Here is a 27,926-nt window from a genome sequence, read left to right as displayed (position 1 = left end):
TTTATAGAAAAAATATATACTTTATTTTCAACCAGAAAGGTGCAAACATGTAACTTTTGGTCACACTCTCAACCAATAAACTGTCCATAAAACAGTCATAGTCAAATAGAAACAAATGCTTCTGGGTGGAAATCTGACCAACTATACAGATCCAGTCATTATTTTTTTTTAATAAAGGCCATTTGTTCACCGAAAGTGAGGCTATTACATTTCCTATGTAGAAATCAGACTTTAAAGGACATCGCTGCCTCACCAGTAGGAAATCATATGTTTTGATGAACTGTCACCCTAACTGATTACAATTTCCATTTGAGTATCCACTTCAGGCTTTGAATTATCAGACAAGCTTTACACCCTAACAATGGTGTTCAGAATTTGAGGCTAACATCTGAAATATCAAAGCATTTAAAACAAAAAGGCACAAACAATTTTAAATTAACTTAGATAACTGTACAAATATATATATCCACAATATTTACAATATCAATAAAAATCTGGCTTGTTACAGGCAAGTGAACTTGCCACAAGCTGTCCAGTCTAATAGACAGGATTCTGATTCCTGACTACTGTCATTCAAATCAGAATGTCACAGCTGAATCTCCTGTTCTAAGAACAACTTGAGTCAGCCTCACCATGGTGGAAAACACACATCCTAGCTGTCCCTGGAGCTACAGGCAGGTCTGTGTGCATGTTATTTTTTTCTTCCTCAATTACACTGCAAATAGCAGGCATGTTACTACTTTAAGATGACATCTGATGGCACTAGCCTTTCTACTGGTGTCTCCACTGCTCCCATAGTCACACCTTAGTATACATTCTGGTTCTGTGCGCTAATTAGTCCCCCTGTCAAGTCTTAACTGTCTTAAAACCAGTGTCTGGGGTTGATAGACTATTTGTATGACATGGCACAATGTTTGGAAATGGGTGGGAATTTTTCTTCCCCCAACAGTTAGAAGAACAGATTTAAATTAACTTGTGCTACTGAAATCATTTTTACAGAAAAATGAGATGTGAATTAGTTCAAGTTACAGTCTTAGGAGTTAATGTCTCTCACTTTCTGGTTTTATGCAATGTCTCCATACATCTTCTTGTAGTACAGTGACTCAAAGATGTCATTGTCTCCAGGGCAGTTGTAATGACAGGCACAGGTCTTGATGAACATCATGTTCTTCTTCATGATCTCACCATCTGGACACTTGAACTCCACTGGCAGGGTGGTGGTTCTGTGGGGCGTGCAGCATCGGCCATCGGTGCACACTCCACAGAACTTAGCCCGGTATGACTTCACGCTTGTGCAGCCGGAAAGCTCAAACTTAACAGGCTTGGAGATTTTAGGGGTACGGATGCACTTTTTGCCCTTCTAAGGAAGACAAGGGAGAAGAGAAACATCAATTACTAAGGGGAGTGGCTTTCCCCACCCTCTGAATTCTAGTCCTAGGTTGTCTGGCTTCTGTTTATATTTTGAAGAAACTCTTGAGTTTCATTTGCCAGTTTTCCTAAAATAGCCAGGGCTTCTTTTGGAGTGTCTTGAATTAACTAACACTGTGGAAGATTTTGTAGTGGAAAACTGGCAGTTCCTATTACACAATCTCTCATTCCAGCAAAACAGCTCTATGGTTAGATATTTTGGGAGATAACAAGCCTATAATAAGGGTGGCTAGTGACCTCACTTGGGTCCTATTCACTGTCATTCCATGAAAATGAGTTAATAGGAGCAGGGCATGTACCTTAATGTTTTCTTCCAGGTCAGCTTCGCAAGGCCTGACCATGCAGAGGCGGCTCTGCTTCTCCAGTCTGCAGAAGGCGTTGTCATTGGTAACCCGGGTGGAGATGCCCATCCCACAGGTCTTGGAACAGGCACTCCACTCTGTGGTCTGGACCAGGCAGTTGGCTCGCATCATAGTTGGGTCTGGGCCAAATGTGTCTTCCAGTCGGTAGGCTGTGAGAGTAGAGCACACAAACACAAGGTAAAACGCCTGGATAAGATAATTTCCCTTGGCATAGTTGGGACTCAGCCCTGGGGGTAAAGATGACAACATTGACTTAGGAAGCCTCAACTCACCAGCCAGGGCAGGGCCAACGACTGTGTGGTCCTTGGGCTCATCGCACACCCATTCCTCGCAGCATTTCCCAGGCAGCTTGACCCTTCTTGGGAAGGGGCAATCAGGACTGGGCAGGCGAACGTCCATCCGGCACAGGGGCACGCAGCCCACCGCCCCATCCAGGCAAGTGCACCGGTATTTGCAGCTGTCCTGGAAGGTCTCTCCGCTCCGGTACACAGACCCACTGAAGACACAGGGGGCGCCGTCTTTGGCTGCAGGAGGAGAAGAAAAAGGGGGTGGGGTGGAAGTCAGATAGAGGGACCCAGCGCTCGAACAATTAGGGCGTCGGGGCTGCGTGGTGAGGTGAGGACTGCAAGCAGCTGCAGAAAGGGACTCATTTGGAGCGGTTGGGCAAGAGAGGGAAGGTGGTGGGACACCAGGTGGCGGCGGCTGGGCTTACCGGTGCACACGCCTGTCTTGCGGTTGGCCGGGGAGCCGAAGTCGCAGAAGAGGCCCTTGTGCGGGTCGCAGGGGTCGCGCTCGGAGCACAGCTCGCCCAGCTGCTTGGCGCAGACTAGGCAGCAGCCGCAGCCGTCCAGCACAAGGCTCACGCCGGCCGGGCAGCTCGGCGCGGGGTCGGAGCACTGGCACTGCCCGCTGCAGTCCTGGCCGGAGGAGGGCTGCAGAGAGAAGGGGCGGTCAGCGGACGCTCGCTCTCTCGCTTGCTCACTCGGCGTCACCCGGTCCTCCCTGTCTCCATCCCTCCCTCCATCCCTCTCCACCGCGGATCGCAGCGATGGCTCCCGGCGCTTACCCGGGTGCAGAGCACAAGGAGGAGCGCGAAGGCGAAGCGCACTGGGTCCACGCCGGCGGTCATGGTCGGGGCGCAGTGGGCTGTCGGTCGGTCGGTCTGTCTGTCTGTTTGTCGGCGGGAGCCGGCGCTGGCGCTGGGCGGAGGTGGGCGCGGTGGTTGTCTCCGGGATGTGGGTCGGGGCTGCTGCCGTCGGGCTGGCGGCGATCGGTCGGTCGGTCGGTCGGTCGGAGGTGGCCTGGGGTTGGAGTGGCTCCGGCTGCCTCTTCTCAGCGGGAAGAATTGTTGTGTGAGCTGGGCGGGCGGCCCGGGCTTTTATACGCTGCCGCGGCCGGGCTCGCCAATGAGCTGAATGGAGTCTACACAAACAGGGACATTCCTCGCATTCCTCCCCACCTTCCTGCCTCATCAACTCACACCGGATTGATCCTGACCCCTTGACACTCAACATTCCTCCGTCTGAAAAAGCTGGCACACTTCAGCTCACCAGAAAAAAAGAAAAAAAAAAAAGGGGCAGTATTTTCAGCCAGCACCAAATAGGATATATTTTTTCTTCTAGCCTCTTCGTACCTTTCCTGATTTCTATCATTTAAAAAACACACGGGTCATTATGACTTCTTATACCTTTTCTGTTTTTAATAGCTTTGCCTTGTTCTATCCACTTACACAAATCCTTTTTAAGGAGTAGGAAAATGAAGGAGGAGGAAAAAAAAAAAAAGAAAAGAAACAAACAAACAAAAAAAACGGCTGGGCTGCCTAAAAAATTCTAAAGGGTTCCTTTTTTATTGTTTTTGTGATGGTTTTCTTTTGAGAGGCTGGAGACTCCTTTTGAAACTATAGAGAACTGAAAGTTACTTTTAACCATTTAAAATCCTCAAGATTCCTACCTACAAAACTCTGTATCTGAAATACAGGTGTTTGGTCTTTGGTCCCTGGAGATAACGGTTTGGTGGCCCACAGCCAGATGAGAACAAAGCCAGGGGTCTGAGTGAGCATGCGGGTGCCTGGGGGAGAGTTCCAGCACCCTGGCTTTGTTTTCTTAGTAAACAGGAGTTTTATTGTTGGAGGAGGGAGAGGGAATGAGTGGGCACCAGTGTTTCCAGGAAAATGGGTCTATGGTTATATCAGAGCAAATGATCACGCCTTGGGTAGGTAGAGGCTCTGGGTGACAGGATGGGGACACAGAGGTGTAGAAGAGAGGGAACCAGACATGGGAGGCCAGCCAGAAGCTTAGGGTTCCATTGGACATTTTAAAGACAACTGTGCTAAGACCTTTGAGAAGTGAGTGATTTTACTTATAGGAAATCTCTAATCTTCAAAAGTGGATTGGACTTCGTCTTGAAGTAAAATTTTTGATTATATAGTAAGAACAGTATACCCTTTTGTGTCTGGTAATAAAATAAATGTCAATAAGTAATATGTTTGAGTGATTCCTCTTACATCTATGAATAGTGTTTGAGACCTCCTATTTTACAAGGAGTGTGCAGTCTCATGAGGGGGAAATCAAGTCCAGGAAAGAAGAGGTTTTATTTCTCGTGCTTGTGTGCAGGTGTCAAATATGACCAATAAACCTAAGCATATCTCCATCTTTTAATATTGGTATTTAGCTAGCAATACTAGGACCTAGTTGATTAACTGTGTATTCCTTTAGAATTTATGTTGTTTATTGACTTTTTTTTTGTTAATAGCTCCAATGACCATCTTACATGAAGAATTATTTGAGGGCCAGGTCGTTTTTGATTCTCTAATGCCACATCTTTGACATGATGGTACCAATCAGTGAATTCCTCTCAGCTGTTGATGTTTCCAAATGTAGGTTTAAGGTAAGCATATCTGTTTCTGATGTAAAGACAAACCATAGAAACAAAAAGTTATAGGTTTATCATTTGAAAACCGCCTACTTAAACTGACCCGTTTTTTTAAAGTTTCAATTCATCCTATTGAAAAATAGGTTAAAAAAAATGAGCACTTCATCTTCAGCACAGACCCCATCATCTGTGCACATGCTGAACAGTGGAGATGCATGTCAACAGTGCAAATGGCCTGCAAAGGGCCTCTGAAGCTCAGGAAGAATTTTCATCATTCTTAATCTTCTTTCCAAGCATTCCCCAAAGAGAAGAGGCTTGAGAGTTCCTATTTAAAGAAGGAACATTCCAAGTTATGTGAATAGCCACATGTGTATTAAAGGCAACTTGGCCCCCAACCTTTTCTTCTGGTGTGGATGATTTTAAAAGTCTAAAATATGTGGAAAGCCACAGTGAAATCTTTCAAGACCTAAACCTCTAATTATACCTGCCACTAATGCTTGGAAAGGTGGGGTGACGGGGAAGGGGAGGGATGTGAAGCGTGAGCCTCACCTAAGATGGGATGCGGGCCTGACGTGCTCTTTAGCTTGTAGTGTGAGGGAGAAGAGAGAGCAGTTGGGGAATTCTGAAACCTAAGGACAATGTGAGAGCCACCACCCATGGCTTCATGCATGCAGCAGAGAGATTCATTCATGGAGGAATAAGTCGCTGGATTGGGTTAGATTTGGGTGACTTGGGTTATGTTCTTGGAACTGCCACTCACGAATCTCAGGGAAGTCACAAGTAAGAGCCATATTACCAAGTTTTCATTTATAAAATGAAGATAGCAAGAGGTTTTAATTTCTTAGCGTTCAAGGAGGGCTAAGTAGACGAAGATTCTCAGCAAATAGGTGCTTTATTTTTCTTTCTCAATTGTCTCCATATATATATGTGTGTGTGTGTATATATATATATATATATATATATACATAAAGAGTGAATTAGTAGTCTGATCCGGTGTTAAAATGTCAAGACATTTTAACATGAAGTTGATTTTGTTATTATAATATTCACACCTCAAAACCTCAATAATTCCATAGTTAGCTCCAAGTGAATAGTTTTAATATTGGCTAAGAAGAAATAGCATATTGAAATATACAGAACACATGATATCTCAGAATAGAAAAATGTGCTGTAAGCATAGGTTCAGAGAGAGAGAGAAAGAGAGAGAGAGAGAGAGAGAGAGAGAGAGCAAAGAGGACACCCAAGACATTCACAGACTGGAAAGTATGTTTTTATTGTGATACAGACCAGTAAGCGCCAGGAAATTCAGAGGGAAAGGCTGACACTCACTTCTCAATTCATGCCATGGCATCTGAATTCTTACACTATTACAAATGAGTCAGCAAATGTTTGTGTGCGCTTGGGCGGTAAAGTGGAAATAGTGGCTTCTTACAACTTGGTCCAACTCAGACCTATCCCAGCCCTTCGGAATGACAGCAGGTCAGAATTTGGAGAGAAAAAGGTCTTTGACTTTGTGTGGAAAATGTTGAAGATGCACTCATTTTGACTTATAATCAAATATTTCACTAGCAAACGCTGTTTAGAGAGCACTTCTGCCTCTGGTAAAATGAAGAACTCAGTAAGTTGGTCTCTGAGTCCTTTATTTATACCTTATTTAAGGTATATAAGGTATGTGTGCGTGTCTACCAGGGCACTGTCAATGCAGGTCATGTGATTAAGCCTTGCAAGATGTTCAACAGGGGATGTATGACATTCTTTCCCTTATGTTTTTTGTTGTTTCTTCCCCCTAAAAAAAAAGGTTACTTGATCAGGCATCAGACAAAAAGAAAACCTGGCAGGACTACAGGAAAGTGGCCAGAAGACTTGGAGTGTTTGTGTACCTGAAGCAGGAATCTTGCACATTTTCAACTTTTACTTGTAGACATTTTCTTATAAGAGCAAGCAGGAGTTAGTGCCAGCCCTCAAAACGGAAATCAAAGCTCCCAGGAAAACATGCTGAAGGAATGTGACTCAGAGCCAAGACCCGTACGCAATGCATACACCGAATGTCAGCCTTATAGGAAGTCTGGCCGTATAAGGCCATCTGGATAGTGAGCTTTTTGTACTCAGGGTAGGTTGGGAGTGAGTTTCTAATTCCTCTGGTCTGCCTTAAGTTCAACCATGTAAATGAATTCCACCAAAAAAAAAAAAATAGTATGCTAGAGGCTTTTTGAAAAATAGTAATAAATATTATTTTAAAATCTTCGGGGACCCTAGCTTCGTTTGCATGACCTTCTGTTTGTTTAAGATGGAGGTTAAGGAAAGGACGACTCCCTGGGAGTTCAGAGGTGGGAAGGAAGCACTGATGTTTGTTACTGAAATTACATTCATTACCTTCTTGCTTTTTCCTCCTTATAATTAGTTCTCTGCCTTTCTTAGGATATTTCCTGATGCTAAGGTATTTGTCAGAAGGCAGTCAGAGTTGCTCTGTGTGGTTTGTGTTTTATGTTTGCCTGCTCATTTCCTTGCTTGGGCATGGAGTTGAGGGCCAGAGGAGTGAGAAAGGAAAGGAAGTTTTGTTTTTTAACAAGATACTTCCTACAGCTTACCGTTTGTCTTACTTATTTTGTTAGTTTTATTTGACTTGTTCTATTAGTTGACTTAGGATCCTGTTCTGTCTCTAGTCGACTTATATTAACTTGAGGTGGTGCCAGAGAGCATAGATAGGCATTACTACAGACCAGCCGTGGTGGTCTCTGAGACTTTCCCTGACAGGTGGGAAACACATTTGTTATAACTTAACAACCAGGAGTATTTGTTTATTTATTACCCACCAAAGTAGTTTTTATTTATGAATAATAGGACTATTTTATTAATACCTTTCTATTTATTAATGGATAGTAGTACCTGTTCTTCAAGATGTGTGACCTGGGGAGACTGACTATTCAATAGATTCAGAAGGAGGAGAGAATTGAGACTAGCTAGCTTATATCAAAGAATGGGGTGAATGAAAGGATAAAGATTTTGAAAAGACAGGTGTAAGAGAGACATGAATGTGTCCCTCAGGATTTTGCTGGTTAGGCAAATTAAGACAAATCTTATCAATTGATTCTTGGAAATTGGCTCCCACATACAGCAAGGAGGCCTGGGGCCTCTTCCCACAACTTCAGGGCTCTGTGGAATACTTTTTGGAAACCATCAGACAGAAGCTAGAGAAAACACTAGGCAGCTGGAGGTGTGAGTTCCACACCTGCCACTTACCAGCTATATGGACTCAGAGAAGGGACTCACTTTCTCTGAGCCTAACATCTGTCACCTGCTCAGTTATTGTGCAGCTAAAGGTGGCAATGTTTGCAAAAGCACTTTCTTAGAAGATACTGGGTTTTGAAAAACATCCTTCTCTTCCATTCTTCATTGCCCTAACTTTGAAGATCCATCACAGTGTGACTTGATAACATCTTCCAATCCTTGGGGATTGGAACTAGGTGAGAATGCAGAGAAACTGAATTCTACTTCATTTTTTAGATTCAATATATCAAATGATAAAGATATTTAACTAATGAAGCTTTTTGGTTTTTGTCTTAGCCTCTTAAATCTCTTACATGTCACCTGTATAAATAGGAATACAGCAATGTGTTTCTGTCTTAATCATATTTTCAGCTTATTTTTTGTCACCTAAGAGCAAAAACTATTTTTATTTCCATTATATAATTTTCAGGGGAGAGGGCCAGAGGGTCTATAAATAGCTTTCGTTTCTACAGTGAAAAATGTAGAAGCTACACTAGTAAGAATATGATGTGTAAACATTAAGTAAGTAAAATTTTATTATTGCTTGTACCCATATGTTTTCTTTGGATTTTGTGTTTCTCAGACAAGGTGGTGTCTTTTTGCTTAACGGAGTGCCACAGGTCTTTACACTTGTATACGTTAGGGTGACATATTTCTTTCTTTTGTCAGTAATGTGAACTGTACTTCCAGGATGTTCACAAGAAGTTTTCAAATTAAAAGCAAATTGATAACTAATATGTTCTAGAATGCTGCAAAGTAGGTAGTTGAAATTGTCCAAAGAGTTGCTAAACTATTTTCCTATGTTTGAATTTTTAAACAAACTATTCCTTTGGGATCATATATTAAAATCTGACCACAGGGATAAGGCTTTTCAAGAAGGTATATCCTAAGTCACAGCTTTCACCATATATGAAGAAGAAACTCACATTCTATTTAAACTGTTGACATCATCAGATTTGAAGAGTGAACTAATGCATTGTTTAGTTTGACATTACAATGAACAATGCTGATTTTATCTGATCAATTTAACAGGAATGTTCCTTAGAGCTCTGTCTGTGTGCATGGAATAGATACCCAATTTTGCCTTTGTCATTCTCTGTTTATGTGGAAGTTTTCAATTTACAAAGCCCTTTGCATACCCTGCCTTACTTCAGTTTCATAAAAGCCCTATGAGGTATTCTTTCTATTTTGTAGATGAGGATATTGAGCTCCCAGGATGAGAATGTAACACAAGCTTGATTTGAGGTGGAGCAGGGAGTGTGAATTTGAATTTAGTTCTGAAAAGAATACCCTTGCCTTTGCTTCCAGACTTCCATGCTTTTTTCACATTCCATATATAGTGATCTCTGAACACTCTATGTCCTTAAGATAGTTATCTCAGATCTTTAATTCTTAAAGCACACACCCTGAAAGGCACCTCTGGGCTAATTGGTAGTCAGTGTTATGCTGTGGCCTGAGATAAACATGAAGTTGAAAGAAAATGTTAACTGGCATGTATCAGGAGAGAAACGGGTTTAGAAGGAGTTTTCTTTTTTCTTTTTTTAAAGCAATTAAGCTATTGTAATTTTGCTATGTAGACAGATGTGCTGCTTCTTATCCATTAGTGAACCAATGCAGCTAAGAAAGGAAAAATGAGTCAAGATGATAGTTCTGTTCTGGGAGGCTTCCTATCAGGGCATGTACTGCTATGATGTCAGCTTTACCCCACGCTGAAAAGGCTCAGTGTGTAATGCTGGCTGAGGCTGGGACCAACCATAGACATCATAAAAGTCTCCTTGAGGAATTACATCATTCACTGATAAGCTACCCTTGTGAATAAATATCATGACAGAGTCTGGAGCAAGCTATCAACATTGAGGCACTATCTACTATAAATAAGGATTTCCATGAGCATCTCTAATAAACATGTCCCTGCCTGTTATTGACATAGTGTTTATTTTGTTAACTTGTCTTCACTGAAAAGCCTTTCTTAAATTGGATATGCTTTGTAGCTTTCCTCCTCTCTCCTTTACTCATGGAATGATTTCGTTTGAATCATGACTGGTTTCATGTTGTTAATGGAATGTGATCTATGTCATAACCATGCATGGCAGAGCTTCAGAGGGTTGTCTAGGAATGGCAGGCTCATGATGAGGGAATTTCCTTATTGACTCATGGATGTGTGAGAAAATTAACAACTATAGCATAAAGTTTCATATAGCCATGGGCTTACTAATATCTGGAAATATTTCACCATTAAGCTATTTCTCGCATCTGGATGATGAATGCTTATTTTGTTCAAATGAACCTTTTGTGGCATTTTCATCATTGCTTACATCTCTGTGTTGGTTCTTCTTGATCATGTTTTGCTCTGCTGTGTCCACAGATAGCCAATTCCTGAGGCTCCAACTGTTTGCTTTCAGCCCAGACGGTAAGCAAGCAAACTTCCTGTCCAGCTTCAGATAGACTTTGAACCAATCTTACTTTGCAGTAGGGCTGGGCACTGCTGGCTTTGAACATTTGCCAGTCAAAGAGATTTTTCCTGGCCAATTTCTCAGGTAGCTGTCAGAGGGGGACACCAACAGCATGGTGGTACAATTTCTGCCTCTCATATGTTCTCATTTTACTCACTGAAGCCTGGCCTTAGTCTAAAGTAGACTCAAGAACTACAAACTCCTATGTCTCTTATGCATCACATCCAACTTTCCAAGAAAGGAAAATGACTTTATGTTGCACAGAAATGGCCATCTGAAATCCATTTTGTCTACAATGAGTACCAAGGACAAGGGCAAATTTTTACACTGTGTGTGAGAGCAGAAGATGGCAAGGCAGCAACAGTGTACCAATGCATCGACAAGCCATTATCCGGCAACCTTTGGAGAAGAGTTGCTGGGGTTCATTCTGTTTGGGCTTCCTCAGTTTTCCTGGCGGGGGTGGTAGACCCTTCAATATTCAACAAAGCTAGGCCTAGAAAAGCAAAAGGAATGGGGAAAGACACTAATAGATCATTAAAAAAAACTTTGGTGTTTACATTTTATTTTTATGATCTTGAGAGTAAAGCTTGACAAAATAAAAATGACTCATAGTTCATTAAATACAATTTTTTAAAACAATTCTAGTTTGACATCTTAGTATGAAATTTTATGAATTAAAATATGTTCATTCTCTACATTAGAGCACTTCATAATATTAGCCACCAATTTAGATTTAGTGAAGCCAAATTCTGTTTTGTGTGTGTGTGTGTGTGTGTATGTGGTTCTGGGGTTTGAACTCAGGGCCTTCACCTTGAGCCACTCCACCAGCCCTTTTTGTGATGGGTATTTTCAAGATAGGGTCTCATGAACTATTTGCCTGGACTGGCTTCGAAACTCAATCCTCCAATCTCTGCCTCCTGAGTAGCTAGGATTACAGGTGTGAGCCACTGTACCTGACCAAATTTGTGTTCTTGATTTCAAAAGTTCTGTAAGTAAAAATAATAAGTAGAAGTGATCTGCATATAGAATTTGCTAGATTTTCTGTTTCTTTTTTCACTTTTTCAGGAGAGATTTTCTTCCTCTATTTCACTAGTTAGCCATATTATCTAATGCATGACATTAAACGAACCCTTGATTTCTCTGAGCCTCATTGGCTTCTCTTAACTTGGTAATGATAACAGCACCCACTTTATAACATTTCATAAAAACATTTTGACAAATCTTGTAAAGCTTGTCATAGGATAAATACTCAATAAATGTTTGTTAAAGTAAAATTAAACTTTCCTTTTACTTTATTTCTAAATATTTTCAGATACTCAATTTTTGCATTAGCACCAGGGTCATGCATTATGCAGACTGCTGAAGAAAAGACTGTTGTGACAGTTCATGTCAACAGCCTTCTTTCCCAGCAAGTCATACAGTGTTGTTTAATTTGTGAATGATTTATGAATTGTGATTCTATCTTTAGAATGCTCTTTTTGTGGTTTTTTTTTTTTCCATCAGATTGCCACAGGGGGGAGCATAAGTGCCTAAGTTCTTAAGAAAAGCAAAGAACATAGTTTAAGGAATTTGGTACCAATTATTTGAAAATGAACAAATCTAAAGCATTGAAATAAATTTTGTTAATACTCTTTTGTATCTAGAAGTATTTATGATAAAATAATGAGGCCATGTTCAATGTCTGCAGGACATGAAAGAGAGGAGCAAGAGAGAGAGAGAGAGAGAGAGAGAGAGGAAAGACAGAGAGAGAAAGAGGGAGAGAGAGAGAGATAAAGCACCCTTGAGTTAGGCAGAGCACAGTATTGGCACTGTAAGAGTTTTTGCCATTAAAGTCATGAAATGGAAGAGAGATGGGAGAGAAAAGGAGAAAGTGCTATCTATGTAAAGTGAGGATGAGCATGGCTTACTCATAATGATGTCACAATTACATCCTCACAGGATGGATGGTACTGAACCCATTCTGTACATATGGACGTATTTAACCTCATGAAATTCAATAGTTATATAATTCCAAACTTGAAAAAAAAAACTGCTCAAGTGAAGAATGAAATATCTCTTTGAATAATACAATTGCATTTAATAGTAACAAAAGCCATGGGCTAATTTTATAATACTAATGATAGTCAAAGACATGAGTATTTTCTCTGCCTCTTTGAAGAAAGTAAAGCACAACAATAGTCCTAGGAAACGGAACGGATGATCTTAAAAGATGGGGAGTTGATTATGGTACCTATGGGACCCTTCCATGATGGGAGGCAATCATTTTTGCAGTTGGCTGCTCAGCTTTTCTTCTGTTTCTCTGCTTCTCAAAAGCCCTTCCTCAGGACTTCAGATCAGTCATATTGACACAACCTTTCCCACACTCTTCCTCTCCCCCATCCTCAGCAGTTTAGTATAGTATTTTGAAGTAACCCCATCCTAAAGATTCTTTTTCTTATGTGATTTCCTCATATGTGTCTTTCCTGTTTTCAACCCACTGAGTTGCTGATTTTCTGACTCATTGAGGGATTCTACCTGGCTCACCTCCTTCCATTATCCCTTCTGTGGTAGTTAATTTCATGTAATTTGACTAGGCGATGGGATGCCCAGATATCTGATTACAAATTATTTTTGGATGTCTGTGAGAGTGTTTCCAGAAGAGATTTGCATGGGAATTGGAGGACAAAATAAAGCAGATGTCCCTCCTCAATGTGTGTGTTTGGGGGTGGGGGGCACCCTGAGGATGTGCTATTTAGAAAAGGTGGAGAAGGTTGGATTTGCTTTCCCTCTGCCTGACTGCTTGAGTTGGAATGTGAATCTCTTTCTGACCTTGGCATTCCTTGTTCTCAGGCTTTCAGACACAATTTGGAATGTTCTCTGGCTCTCAGGCCTTTGAACTACATCATTGGCTTTCTGGATCTCCAGCTTCAGATGGTAGATTGTGGGACTTCCTAGCATCCATAATACCATGAGTTAATACTTTAGCACCTATCTATCTATCTCTTTCATCTAGCTCTACTTCTTCTACCTCTGTTTCTCACACCCAAACTCTACCTTGTATTACATCAATAACCACCAGAAGAACCATACAGACTCACTTCTAAGTTTCTGCCTGCTCCTTCTATGCCATCAGAACTTGCCTAAGTATTCTAGAACACACATCCCCTTTAGTCCTGAATCACCTATCATCTCCCACTTGCTCTTGGTTGCTTTTACCCTTCCATCAATGCTTTGAACTAATTGAGACTTTCATCTCTTACTCCCTTCTTTCTCCCGAACACATGACTTTGTTTCCTTATCTGTCCACAGCACAATATTTTATTATTTATTTATTCAGTTAGTTAATTTATTTATTCACATGCACAGCACAATATTTTATATCAGTAGTCAATTGTTAGCACCTTTGGCATTTGACCTCTCAACATTTTTCAGGCCACCCACCTGCCTTAGTGGTAGCCTTCCTTCCTGTATGAGACTATCAGGCATGAACAACCCTGGCCCTTGTCCCTGAGGATAGATCCTCAGAATCATGTCCACTCCTTTAGTTTAGAATCATGGGGTTCAGTTCTTTAGCCACTACCCATGTATTTACACTTAAATTAATCAAAAATAAAAATGCAGTCCCTTAATTTACTATTTACATTACTAGTGTGCAGAAGCCACATATATCTAGTGGTTATTGAATGGAATGGTTTTAAGAACCTTTCCCTAGTTGTGGAAAGGTCACTGGACATGGCCAGTTTAGACAGACCTCTATTTGTGCTTTGCCACCTATGGAGTTTTTCTTATCTTTTAATTTGTTTTTCTCTATTGGCTTTTTTTCTTGGCCTATGAGATTGTGCACATTTCTCTCACAGATAAAAAGAAAACCCCTTGAGGGATGAGGATAGGTAAGACACCAAAAAAACTAGCTAGCATTTGTTGCCCTTAACGCAGAGAAACTAAAGCAGATACCTTAAAGCAACTGAGGCCAATAGGAAAAGGGGAACAGGTACTAGAGAAAAGGTGAGATCAAAAAGAATTAACCTAGAAGGTAACACCCACGCACAGGAAATCAATGTGAGTCAATGCCCTGTATAGCTATCCTTATCTCAACCAGCAAAAACTCTTGTTCATTCCTATTATTGCTTATACTCTCTCTACAACAAAATTAGAAATAAGGGCAAAATAGTTTCTGCTGGGTATTGGGGGAGGGGAGAGGGAGTGGGCGGAGTGGGTGGTAAGGGAGGGGGTGGGGGCAGTGGGGAGAAATGAACCAATCCTTGTATGCACATATGAATAATAAAAGAAAAATGAAAAAAAAAAAAAAAGAAAACCCCTTAAACCAACCAATCATCCTTCTGTCTTGGATACTGCTTTTTTCATAACAAACTCCTAACGCAAATCCTCACAACACACACATACATGCCGCCCACCCCCCCCCACACACATATATTCTCTATATTTACTGTCTCCAAATACTCACCTTACTGTCATTCAGCTCATTTCAATCAAGCTCTGATTCTAGCTCTGCAAATTGTCCTCAGATGCCTTCTTTGTTGTCACACCACGGATTCTTCTTAGAGCTCATATAACTTGATCCCCTTTTGCTCCATCTCTTTGGTTCTTTCTTTGGTCTCCTTTGCAGACTATTTCTCTCTGCCTCTATCCCTTTGATGTGGGTGTACCATAGTCTTTTTATCCCTGGTCCTGTTCTTTAATTGCCATCAGGTTGATGGTTCCCTGTTCTCTGGATCACGAACAGAAACTCTCTCTGACTTTTTTCATACTGGATATTAATATGAGCAGCTTGCATAGATGTTAAAGTAAGCATATTTAAAACTAAGCTCATTGTGCCAAAACTCAGTTCCCTATGTATGTGTTTCCCATCCTAGTGATGAAAGCCACCAGTTTTCCAATCACTCCACATTGGAACCTATGCATTATCTTATATTCTTTTTCTTTCTTTCACTATCTACATTTAATCAGTCATGCTCTCTGCATTCCTCTTCTCATTATATCTTTTCCACATATCATTCTGCATCACTCTTACTGTTAATAACTGATCTTTTAACTTACATTGTTGCCTTTTCAAATTAATTCTTACCACTGATGCCAACAGCACACATACTCACCTGCTTAAAACATTTGCATGCCTTTCATTTCCTCTAAGATTAAGCCCTCTGCGTGGCTCCTGTCTTCTCATTCATCTCCATCACTACCCATTACCCTGCCTATTCCTTGTCGTTGTTTCTTACCTCTTGCTTTGCTCTAGTCTGTTTAAAGGAATTAAATTTTTATCCTGGTATTTCATGACCTTATAATTTTCTCACATTACTCTTCTAGCACTTGGATGAGCTGTCAGATATATTTATACCAAAACCTTTGACTATATTTGGGAAGCTTTTTTTGTATTTGGTCAAGTCCATATGCACTCACACATACACATACACAGTGAAACAAAAATTTTATGGAAACAATTTTTATCATTACTATATGTGATGCCCTTGCAATTAAAACAATCTGTTCTATTTCATTTAAAATATCTAGTCCTCATCTCCAAGTTTATTTTACTGTCTAACTGAACTCACATTGGAAATAAGATACCTTTACACACAGATACCCAGCACATATAAGTGTACATGCATTCATGCATATACACACGGATGACTTTGGAACCCAGGAACTCAGGATAGACTCCCTGATAAGCAATCAAGGGAGGTGTGACATGAGGATGTGAGGTTTGAGGAATTCCGTGGACATTTTCCAAGGATGAAAGTAATTATAGTGAAATACAGAGCAGGGACACAGAGAAAACCTGGATTCCTGATGCTAAATCAAACCTTGCTGAAAGGTGGCCCCATCTCTCAAGCTCAGTCTCTTGAGCCTCAATTTCCCCCCACCTTTTAAAAAATGGCTTCTGTTTATGGTACCACAAATTATCTTATCGGATACAGACTTCGCCACTGTGATAGACATATCGGTTTCCATTAGTACTTTCTGATGTAATTGTTAGTAGCATTTTCAAATTCTATCACAGTCTTAGCATGTAGAAGTGCTTCCCAGCTTTTTAAAAAAAATCATAGTGGAATATATAGAAAATGATACATTTTACTGACATTTTGAGCAAAGGCTTTCTGAAAGCTCAAAATTTCTGGAAGGATACAAGTATAGAAATTCCTTTGGTTTAAAGATATTGAAGATCACAGGGGAGCTTGCTGGCAAGTTGCTACCTTTTTAAAAATCTCTAGGTAATTTAAGGTATTTCCTGGAAGTTGACTTCTGAGTATTTGTGAATAACTTCTCACACAGCATCAAGTACAAACAAATCTACCATTGAATGATTTCCTTATGTAAAGTTTGGGAACTAATTTGAATTCTATAAATGTTCCATATTTAGCTAAAATCACATAATTACCAAGGACTTAAGTATGATGATTTATATTATAGCATATTTATATCAAGTGTATCATAGGTAAGTATTTTATATTTATTGATTATATAAATAACATTTCTGAGGCTTATATATTCATATCTGTAAACTTATTTTTTGGAATACTAGAGAATACAGTGTTTATTTTACTCAAGTCATAATTTACTAAAGTAAATGATACCCTAGAAAGTTGGATAGTAACATTAGTAAGTGTTTAGGAAAAGTTGCTGACTGACTGACTGACTGACAGAACTTAAAAACTTTAACAGTTGTCGAAGATGCCTAACTTTAGGCATAAGAATATTTTAGAGTAGAACTTTCCCAGAATAAACCTATTCAAATGCCCCCAATTAAAAGTCAGTTACTTATTGTTGTTTGCCTCTCAATTAAATAAATGATTCACAAATATTTTGACCATTTGGCAACATTTCTAACGTTTTAAATGTGATGAACTACAAAAACACATGTGTTTTTTGCTAACAAGACATATATGGATTGAAAGTAAACCAATGATCCTCACAACTGTGTGATTTGGCAGCCGTGGGATACTGGAAACTCTGAAATATTGCTATAATAGAATATGTCATGACCCTGAACGTGTAACTTTTATTTAGTTTTTAGGCACAAATCATGGTAGCACTGTGTGCCATGAGGCTGGAGAGCTCTACTTAAGTGTCAGTGACTGGGTGGAAGTCTGTAAGAGGTCATGGAAGGAAGAGCCGTAAGTGAGTGAAGAGAGAGCAGTAACTCACCTAGAAAAATCTGCTCACTTTTTAATGGACACAGTTGAGCTAAAGGATGAAGAGGAGAGGAGCAGCATGGGCATTCCAGACCTTCGGATTAGCAATGAATAGTCTTGACTTCTGAAATATTATGACATGTAAGAAAGAGAGTAGTTGGGCTTTGACTGAAGCCAACATGGGGACAAATTGGAAAGATCAAAGGAGTGACTGCTGTCTAGGAGCCAGAATCCTAATCATAATTTTCTTTCCTTCATTCTAATATTGCATATATGACTTTCATTTTTAGTCCTTTAGTCAATATTTGGGATACAAAACACACCTACATATACACATACATACATTACTTGATAATAGCTTTCAGAGTTTAGTGAATATTAAGATATTATTTACTTATTTATAGAAAAAATTAAGAGATATTTAAAACTAAGAACTAGTAATACTGAAAATTTTCATGCTTCTGTTTCTCTTCTTGCTTTAAAAAATAATAGTTTTTCTTTGTACAACTTTCAAAGTACCAAGTATATGGAAAAATTATAATAAATATGCATTGAATCAATACATATTTCTTTTTTATTATCGTGTTGGGTGGAGGAACATCATGGTATTTACACAAGTTCTTACAATATATCAAATATATCATACTTGAATTCCCCCCACCATCATTTTCCTTTATCCCTTCCTCTCCTCATTCCTGGAACAGTTTCAACAGGTATCATTTTTCCATCTACATACACGTCTACACAGTATTTGCACTATGAATTCATGCATATTTCTTGTTGGGGAGATTATATTTTTTCTCTCCACAACTCTTACTATGATGTTTTGCACATAGTGGAAATCTAGTAACAGTAATGTGTTGGAAATACATAGTTGAGGAAAAAATATGGCTGCAGTCAATACTTGGCCAAGCTGCCTCATGAATTCTATCATTCATTCATTTACTAAGTAAGTGAATACATTCAGTGGATGGTATACTAATCTGAAGACTGTTAGTCTAATGGTGATTTTTAACAAGAATTTCCTATCTTTATGCTTTTGTGTAAGCTGGCCAACTCTTACCCATTTTCAAATCTCAGCTTCTGTGTCACTTTGTTTTTGTGGCTTTCCAGATAAGCTAAAAGATTAGATTTCTTTTACAGCCTTTCTTGAACTGTATGGCAATTTGTCTGTCTTTATGCCTCACCAGATGAAACTACAGAATAGAATTAAACCATTTGTCTCAGTGTCTCTAGTACCAAGATCAATGCCTCACTTATAAGTGTTACTTGATGAGTGTGTGTTGAGTGTTTGGAGAGCAAATATAATCTTTAAGATGGTGCTGTCAGATATACGGCTTTCAACTGACAATTTAACAGTTGAGTATTGTGCTCAGAAAAGTAAATAACTTGTAGAATCATAAGAGTTTGTAGACAAAGGACGACTTAAAATGAAGTAACAACTGAAAAGTTACAAAAATGCAGTGTAAAATATAAGATGGAATAAATCATTAATGCACTATTCCTATCCTATGAATATGTACTTTTTTTATTATGGCAAACTTGTATTGTGTTTTGATTATTTTTATTGAAACTTTTCACAAACTCTTGCAGTATGCAGTGACTGTGAGAATGGTGGATAGCAGGTGCCTTGGAGATAATGAATTCTAAATACTGGATAATTAAAGAAATGAAGCTACTCATTTGAGCATACACAGGCAAGTGAGTTTTAGTGATAGTCTTGTGAGTGGTGCAGTAGGCAGCCCTCCTGACCATCAGTCTTCCACCACAGCACTGTACCTTCCCAGCAGCCCCTAAGATACAGTCCAGGAAACAGCCATGGAGAGGTCAGTGGCTGGCCTCCCTCTCCATCCACACGGTTTCCTGTTGGTCATCCATGTGCTCTGGAGGAAAAGGGGAGTTGTCATAGGTCTCCCCACAAACAAAAAAGCCCCTCACACTTGTGAGTAATAATACAGTTTGAGCATTTCTACTCTGAAAATCCAAAATCCAAAATGTTCCAAAATCTGAAACTTTTAAAGCACTAATATGATACAAGTGGAAAATTCCACAACATGAAATTGTCTCGTGCATAAGATTATTCAGAACATTGTATAAAATTACCAGTAGGCTGTGTGTATTCAATGTTTATAAAACAAATGAATTTTATATTTAGACTTAGATCCTATCCCCAGATATCTCATTTTGTACGTGTTAATAATCTAAAAATGTAAAAAAAAAAATCCTAAATCTGAAACATTTCTGGTCCTAGGCATTTTGTATAAAAGATATGCTACCTGTAGTGACTGCCATTCATGGATGACCTGCGCTAGCCTGGGTGGAAGGGTTCAGCCAGATCTCCACCAATCCCGCAAGTTTGTAAAGCTGAGTCACTTTTTTACAAATGCATTGTGGGGGTGGCACAGATTAATTATGTGTCAAGTCCACATCATGTAGCCAGTAAGTAGTGAAGCCAGTATTCTTAGCAGGCTCCTCTAACTCCCCAAATTCTATAGGTTTTCCAGACATAATGTCACCTTTTATAAAGAGAATACAATGACCCATAACATGTGTCAGGAAGTGTGGTGCATTGAGAAGAATAAAACATTATGCTTTCTGAAGCATTTAAATACCTGCTCATTGTTAGATAAGTGAATGCACGAATGAGCACAGGATTCCTAACGAAAAAAATCGCCATCACAACATAGGCTTATCGTTACACAGTAAGTTAGAATTTCATCAAAATGTGAAACAGAATGGCTAAATGTAGGGAAGTTTTAGTTTTTTAAAATATGTTGTGTAAACATTGCTTTGGTATAGCATACATCTTTATTTGGGTTTTCCTTTGCCTTTCTTTTCTCCACGTCTGTAGCACAGTGCTTGCATATGAGTTATCATGAACTAAATTAGTGTGCAGAAATGTGGCACTCCTCTTCTCTAACATGGAGAACTATTTTCCACTCCAAATAATTCTTGGAAATTTTGTCTCAGAACTTGGAAAATGTCTAGGTATTTAAGTAGGGCTTTGCAGACTCAATAAGCTGTTGTTGTTACTTGTAGCTTCTCTTTGTCCTCCAAGTCAAGAGTTTATGTGAATACAAACCCCAAGCCACACCACTCTTAAATTCTGCAGAATCATTTAGATAAACAGCTTATCTTTTATGTGGCACGTTTGCATATGCATAGGGGAGTGGAGTCGTTTTCATTGAGAGCATCATAAGACAGAATCCTACAACTGTGCAAGTGTTGTAAGAGGGGAGTGATTGTTATCAGTCAAGCAGGAACACCAAGAAATGAACTGGAGGATGAGCGGGTGAAACAATATATAGTGGATGTTTTGTGAAGTTATTAAAAAGAAAGTCTTAGGACATTAAATTGACAGCCAAACTGAAAATTTACTGAAATTGGTGGCTTTTGCCTTTTAATTTTGTACTCATTTGATTTGTAGACTAATCTTTAAAGCTTATGTTTAAACAAAAATTAAGCAACAAATGCAAAATAAAGTCAAATTTCCAATCTCCCACCCCCAAGGAAGTTAGAAGTACTTAACACACATACACACATTTTTTACTAGATTCATTTACTAAGACTGAGTTGATGTAATGGTTATAAAAGTTCTACATATACAGATGTTAGCAGGTAATGTTCTCTGAATAGAAGAGTAATACATTTTCAACTTTTTTTTTTTTTGGTGCTAGGGATGGAACCCAGTTTCCTGTACATGCTAGGCAAGTGGTCCACCCTGAGCTACAGCTCCAACCCTTATAGGTTTCACATTGAGCATTACAAACAGCCAATTTAGGAATAAGAGCTTTCAAGCTTGTGAAAATAACACCATGCACTTTAGTTTTAGATAACAGAATGAAGAAGTGACTGACAGAACTTGGCTTTCTGCTCTGAACAAGGCAAGGTATAAAAGAAAGGAATAATGCCTGTAAAAATTCAAACATAATCACACACTGCCCAGATTCTAACACTTAGTACTTCCATTCATCAACTAAATTTTTACCAGACATATACAAACACACACACAGATATATGGGCTTTAAAATTTCAGTTTCTTTTGTTTGTTGAAACAAAGGTGAGATATTTCATTTGTCCTGTGAATAAACTTTTTTTCCTGCTTTATAGCTCAGGCGGCCCTGATCCTTCTGCCTCTGTCTCCTGAGAGCAGGAATTATAGGTGTGAACCTCCAAGCCCAGCCTAAATGGTTGTTCTAGACATCATATCATCTAAATTTGGCCTCTAGAGTTATTTATTCATCATGGGTCATCTTCGGGAAGCAGTAATGAAGAAGGAAGGTCATACTAGAAATACTTGACAGTTCTACTACTATCTATAAGAAAAGTCCCAAGAAAGAAGGAAACCATTTCTAAACTGTCTTATACTAGTTTTTTCCCCTTTTGATTAAAGTTCAGATCAGGGAAGTATAATAGAAATTAAAGTGTGGCTGTTATTTATAATTACTCCTTGATTCATAATAATCACACTGGTATTTGGTGATTAATAATACTGTTGACATAATTCTCAAATGCTTAAGCTTTGAAATGTATATTTAAGGACAAAGTTAAAGCCATTTAGCCAGTAAATGGCAGAAATGGTAAATACAGATCACCTGAGTTTTACTCTGTTTTTTTTTTTTTGTTGTTGTTGTTCTATTATTCTCCTCTTCTCCCTCCCCCTTCTTTCTCCTTTTTTCCTCTTTTCCTTGAGCATTTCTTTCTTTCTTTTCTTGTTTCAGGGTCTCCTTCTATATAGGGTCCAGGCTGGCTTTGTCCTTATGATGGTCCTGCCTCAGCCTCCTAACTCCTGGGATTACAGGTATGTACCTTACACCCTATTTATCATTTCTTTTCTAATTACATCATTTTGTCTTATTTACTGTGGAGGAATATACTCTGAGTCAAACAAAACAGAAAAAAGTAAACTGAATTCAAAGATATGGTTTTTGTTTTTAGTAGCTTTCAGCATCTTAATTCTTCTCATTCCCAAGCTATTAACTGACTGCATTGGATGCTGATGGGCAACATTGGGCTCTGGAGTCTGACCTTTTGGTGAGGCTGTTTCTACTCCTTGATGCTAGGAGAGCTTGTGTCTCTGTTCTCTCTCTGGAAATGTAGAAGAACCTAAACTTTGGGGGTTGTTGTGAGAATTCAATTTAAAGTAATTTATTTAAACCATTTAGAATATTGTTGATGTGTATAGTAATTACCCTCAAAATGTTAGCTATTTTATTTACTTGATTAGTTAATATCAAGGAAAATTAAGATTGCTATCAAGAATTAACACGCTAGGAAAATTAGGGATCAAATGGAAACTCAACTGGAGAGAGGCTTTGCAATGTTCAGTGACTTATAAGTATTATTAGCTCATAGTGACTGCTATTAAAAGAAACAGGAAAATAACATTTTCACTTAGCAAAAATCTCATATTACAGATTAAGTAGCAGCTTATTATTAAATTAAATTATTTTGTTTTGAAACTTAGGATTTATGTTAAAAATATTTGTTAAGTAGACCAAGAAGTCTTTTTAGATATGACATTAGTTTTTAGAAAATAAGCATTGTGGTGAAATCTGGGTAAGACAGGGATTAAATGTTCACTTTAAGTATGTGAATTAAAAAGTGCTAATGGTCTTGGAAATTTTTGTGCCAAAAATTAAACATCATTGAATGTCATTTCACTTTTGACTGATTGTAAAAGTTGATGTCTTTCTTCACTTCCTCACCTAGTTAAATACATACATAGAAGCAGACATACAGAGTTCAAGAAAACCTTTGGGATCATATGGACTTATGCTTTCCAAATTTCTAACCAGGTATCTATTGCATAAATGCCACCTTGTGCCAGAACTGAGAACTAGGATGGAGCTGGAGCTGGACTCACCTGTCTGCAACAGCTGGAGTTCTGCAGAGGGAAGGGCACACTCCCCTCTCTAAAGACACTCTAAGATGGGTAGTGGAAGAACCAGTTATTGAAAACATGCATTTTACTATGTCTTGTCTTTTGATTGTACCCTGTGTATGTAACTTGGACACCTTAACTGTCCAACTTTTTTCTGTTTGCTACTTTTATCAACAAGAGGATCTGGACGCAAGCAGATTACTTAGGGCATGAACCTCAAGAAACTCATCTGGATGGTCAAGCAGCTGATCTGAGACTTTTGCAGCCACATGGTTGTGAGGAAAGACATAGGAATTTGAATGCTGCCAAGATAGATGGGCAGTGGTACATAACTTCAGGCTTTAGTACGAACCAGTTCTGCAAGCCCCAGAGCAGGGACCACGCCCTAAGAAGAACAAAATAGACAAGCCCTCATGCAGGACTGGAGAGATCAAATTCATCCAACAGTATTTGTTTTCTGATTGCCAGAAGAATATTTAGCTCCCCACATTTAAAGGAAACTATCATTCTAGACTCCCAAATATTCACCTAAATGTTGACTAAAAAATTGTAAGGCATGCTATAAAACAGGAAGAAATGAATGAAATCCAAACTAATTAACCATAGGGGTTTACATATTACAATTTTAACTTTGAGACTTAAAAATAACTATGATTGATGTGATCAAGAAAATAGTGAAAACAATGGACAAAATATATATGATGGAGAAATTCAACAGAGAACTGGTACAGTCAAGTGGATATTCTAGAACTGAAAAATATGTTATTTCATGTTAGGAATTTGGGATGTCTTGAACAACTGGGTGGACTGATCACAACATAAGATTAGGGACCTAGAAGACAGGTCAAAATGGAGCAAAGAAAGAAAAAAGATGGAAAAACAGATTACAGCATTAAAGGCACGTGGTATACAAACTGACTTCTGGACTCACTGTTCTCGGCAAAGAGATTTCATTCTTAGCTCTGCAAATCACTTCTTTTCTAGATCATTTGATGCTGTTTGAACACACATAGACAAATTTAACTCCAATACTGTTTCAAAGCACTTGAGTTTTTAAGGGAATTTGGGGAGAGTTATTTTTTTCACTTTAATTTTAATGGAAAAAATGTTTCCTTTAAGTAGTGTCTTTGCCAAAATTTGACAACTTCTGAAAAGAGAACTGAGAACGAGATTCTGTGGATGAAAGCAATCTGGATCAAGTTTTCTTCCTAAAGGCAATAGTAGAGTGTCATAAGAATATAATACTATTTCCATGTTTTAGTTCTTTTTTGTTCTTGTTATGGTTTTCATTTCAAAACTGGGCCAGTGGCAGGTCTCTGCCCACTTCCGTCCCGTTTTCTTTGCTCTCCATTTTTGATCTGTGACTGCATGTGCTCCTTGTTCTTCTACTGTATGAAAAGTATATAATATTTTTCATTGCTGGAAAGTTATGCAGAAATCAGAATTTTTGATCTAAAATATTGCCATTTGCAGCATGAGAATGGCAATGCACATTTTATGGGTCTAAAACTACTTTTCTTGAAACTTTGCTTATAGACTCACCTTGACGGTATTGGGGAAAAATAATGTACTCTGACATATCCTCATTGTTATCTTAAGATAAAAATATGGCAGGCATATTTATGATGACTCTAGTGAAATCTGGACAATTTATTCTATATCTTCCCTACTCACTGATTTTCAACTAAAAGTTAACCAAAAGCCAATGTGTGGTGTCTGAAAACCTTAGTTATTTTATATATCCAGAAATGGCTTATGACCTAGAAAAAACACTTTATTTCTTCTCTTCCCCTTTCCTTTTACTCCATAACCTCCTTCCCACCCCATGTCCTTGATAGTAAGGAGGTTTCCCCTTGACATCAGGTAGCACATGAATCCAATTGCAGGTAACTCATTACCCACAATTCTTCTCAGTGCACTACAATCAGCTAGTTTCCAAGGGTAAAGAGAAAACTAAATTCGTTCTGTTTCTGCACCCACAGACATCCCTGAAGGCACAAGCAAGCTTCAAGAAATGCTAATTATAGTATTAAGGCACTTTAAAGATCTTTTCTTTTTTTCTTTTATTTTAAAAATTTTATTGGTGTGCTGACTGGGGGTACATTGTGGCTTTTACAAAAGCTCTTACAATATATCGAATATATCGTATTTGAATTCACCTCTTCCATCACTGTCCTTTATCTTATCCTCTCCCCATTCCTGGAATAGTTTCAACAGACACCATTTTTCCATTAACATACAGGTATATACAGTATTTGCACCATAGTCACCCTCCCACACCTTTTCCCCACCTCCTCCACCCTCCCACTGGTACCAAGATCTTTTCTTGACTTCACAGACATTGTATCACTTGACTTTCTCAAAAACTGTACAAGGGAGAAAGAGGGAATAATATTTTGCCCATTTCAGAGGGAGGGGACTCAGGTGAGAGAAGAGAAATAGTTCATCCAAAGCAATGAATTCTAGTCAGCATTAAAGCCAGGACTCAGGCATTCTATATCATTCATTGGTAACACGCTGGCTTAGGTGGCTTGTGGGCCCTAATAGGGTGGAGTACATGGGAATATCATTACTGAAATGTGTTCAGAGTCTATAAGAAGTCTAGGCCTACTGTAAGCCCATAGTAGATATAGGCCATACTTTGGAATATGATTTTAACATTACTGGAAGAGAGTTCTATGTTGGAGAAGCATTGTACAGTGTGATTTCCCAAATCCTACTGGGAAATGGTAAAAGATAAAAGTTTCAGAAGTGTGTGTGTGTGGAAGATTTTACAGCTATAAGAAAGAGGAATCCCGTAGGTAGTCTGAGAAGCTCAGGAAAATGTTGGTAATGTGCTATAATAGTTTGTTCAGAGTGTGACATCCAGAATTAGAAAGGGCTTTGCAGGCCCAGAGGCATTTAAACTGTATCCCAACGCGATGCCACAGGCACGAGCCTGTTCTTCTGAGAGCCCTTAGTGGCAGGTAGTGCTGGAGACAATTCTCCATGGGTTTCTCACATGTTTACGTGTCATGGATGAAGAGGACCAGACTTTGTTCCATTCTGTCATTCCAAGAATGTAGTATAGTTAACAACCTTGGTAGATGGAGACGGTGTTCCCTATTAGGCCTGTTCACTGCCCACTATCAAAGATTCAGATTCCTTATGCTAGGCTGCTTCTTCTGTAATGCTGTAGGTGCCACCCAGCACTCTATGTCACTCTGTGGGAACCAGTGCAAAGGAGTGCTGAGACTCAGGATACTGAAGTTGCTGGGAGCAATAAAATCAACTGTTGCTGACCCAGGAGTGTTGTATCGTCTTCTAACTTCCATGGAGGAAGAGCAGGTTAATTTTTGACATGCAATTGGCCTTCAGAGTTCTTGACAGATCCCAGGCAGCCCTTCCACCCCATCTGTAGCCTAATGCAATAGAAGAAAACAATTATAAGTCATTGAGAGCAGATGCAGTTTTCTGAGTCTTCTGAAGTTCTACTGGGATGATTCTGACATTTCACAGTGAACCATTGTCTGTGGAAACTAGATAAGTAGCTAGTCAAAAGCAGTCAGCAAATGATAATACAGCTTACAATTTGGAGACTTGCAGATAATTCACTGCCATCCTTCACTGCTGACTGCAGTCCCTGTAGAAGCAGCTGTGGGCAACCTGGGAAGCAGACCTCCATGCGAGGGGCTGCACATTTGGGATGTGTCTTTACTTGGTGGTTTTGATCTCTAGCCCAGTGCTACATCTCCCATTTGGTGTGGGCTCCAGTGCGTGTTCCGATGATAATTCTTGTTAAGGTTACTGTATTCTTTTTGACTGTTAATTTTTTTTTTTATTATTGTGAGCCAACAGTACAGCAAACCCTCTCTGATGAAATATATGCTCCTTTAAGAGTATGAATTTTTCTTTAGCCTTTTAGGTTAAGGAGGGCACAGAAAGTTCTCCAGGTTTGGGCTCTATTCCCATCAAAAGTTAAAGTGATTTTCCAAGACTTCAAACTGTCCAGTGACCCCACTGTTCATTTGCGCACCTGATGCTTTCACACTCCTCCAATCCCCACCTCAGGATTTTGTATTGCTAGTCAAGCACTCTACTCTTTTTTTCTTCTACTTAATTTTTCAGATCGGGTCTTGTGCTTTTGCCCAGGTCTTAGACCACAATCTTCATATCTATGCTTCCCACATAGCTGGGATTACAGGTGTGAGCCATGATGCCTTGCCCTCAGACCTTTTACTTAAGTTTAATGTCCTTAGGATTTGCACTTCAGTTTGGTCCCATTCACAAGTGCTTCACTTCTTCTTCTGCAATTCTGCCCTCTCCCTTCTAAGCCCACAAAAAGTTAGCCATTTGAATTGTGGAAGTGGTCAAACCTGGCACTTTGCAGAAGTTCAATAAATATTTGTAGGACAATTGAATATAATTACCAGGCCCATTTTTTTTGGACCTTTTAACAGAACTCTTCAACCTAAGTAGGACCTTAGAACTTGATTTTCTCAATAAAATATACATAGAAAGAGCTGGGATGACAGGCATGTACTAACATGCC

General features: G+C 39.1%; 1 protein-coding gene and 1 long non-coding RNA gene across 3 annotated transcripts; one reads left to right on the top strand and one right to left on the bottom strand.

Annotated features, from left to right (window-relative positions):
- Nucleotides 1-3,062, bottom strand: Ccn2 (cellular communication network factor 2). Its single transcript, XM_020161000.2, has 5 exons — nucleotides 2,857-3,062; nucleotides 2,503-2,722; nucleotides 2,063-2,314; nucleotides 1,728-1,939; nucleotides 1-1,360 (listed from the first exon to the last, which is right to left on the bottom strand). Exons 1-5 carry the CDS (start codon nucleotides 2,917-2,919, stop codon nucleotides 1,064-1,066), a joined length of 1,044 nt encoding a protein of 347 aa, XP_020016589.2. The 5' UTR covers nucleotides 2,920-3,062; the 3' UTR covers nucleotides 1-1,063.
- Nucleotides 2,366-24,760, top strand: LOC141423386 (uncharacterized). 2 transcript variants are annotated; one of them, XR_012448205.1, is made up of 4 exons: nucleotides 2,366-2,405; nucleotides 4,542-4,676; nucleotides 22,233-22,312; nucleotides 23,310-24,760. It is a non-coding gene; the product is annotated as an uncharacterized lncRNA (long non-coding RNA). The 2 variants fall into 2 exon arrangements; XR_012448204.1 differs by lacking the exons at nucleotides 22,233-22,312; nucleotides 23,310-24,760 and adding an exon at nucleotides 6,460-8,702.
- Nucleotides 24,761-27,926: the final 3,166 nt, after the last annotated feature.

The sequence above is a fragment of the Castor canadensis genome, chromosome 1 (assembly GCF_047511655.1).
Source record: "Castor canadensis chromosome 1, mCasCan1.hap1v2, whole genome shotgun sequence".
NCBI classification, from domain to species: Eukaryota; Metazoa; Chordata; class Mammalia; order Rodentia; family Castoridae; genus Castor; species Castor canadensis.
Note: the sequence above shows the minus strand (reverse complement) of the source record. Positions and strands in the feature narration are given on the sequence as shown.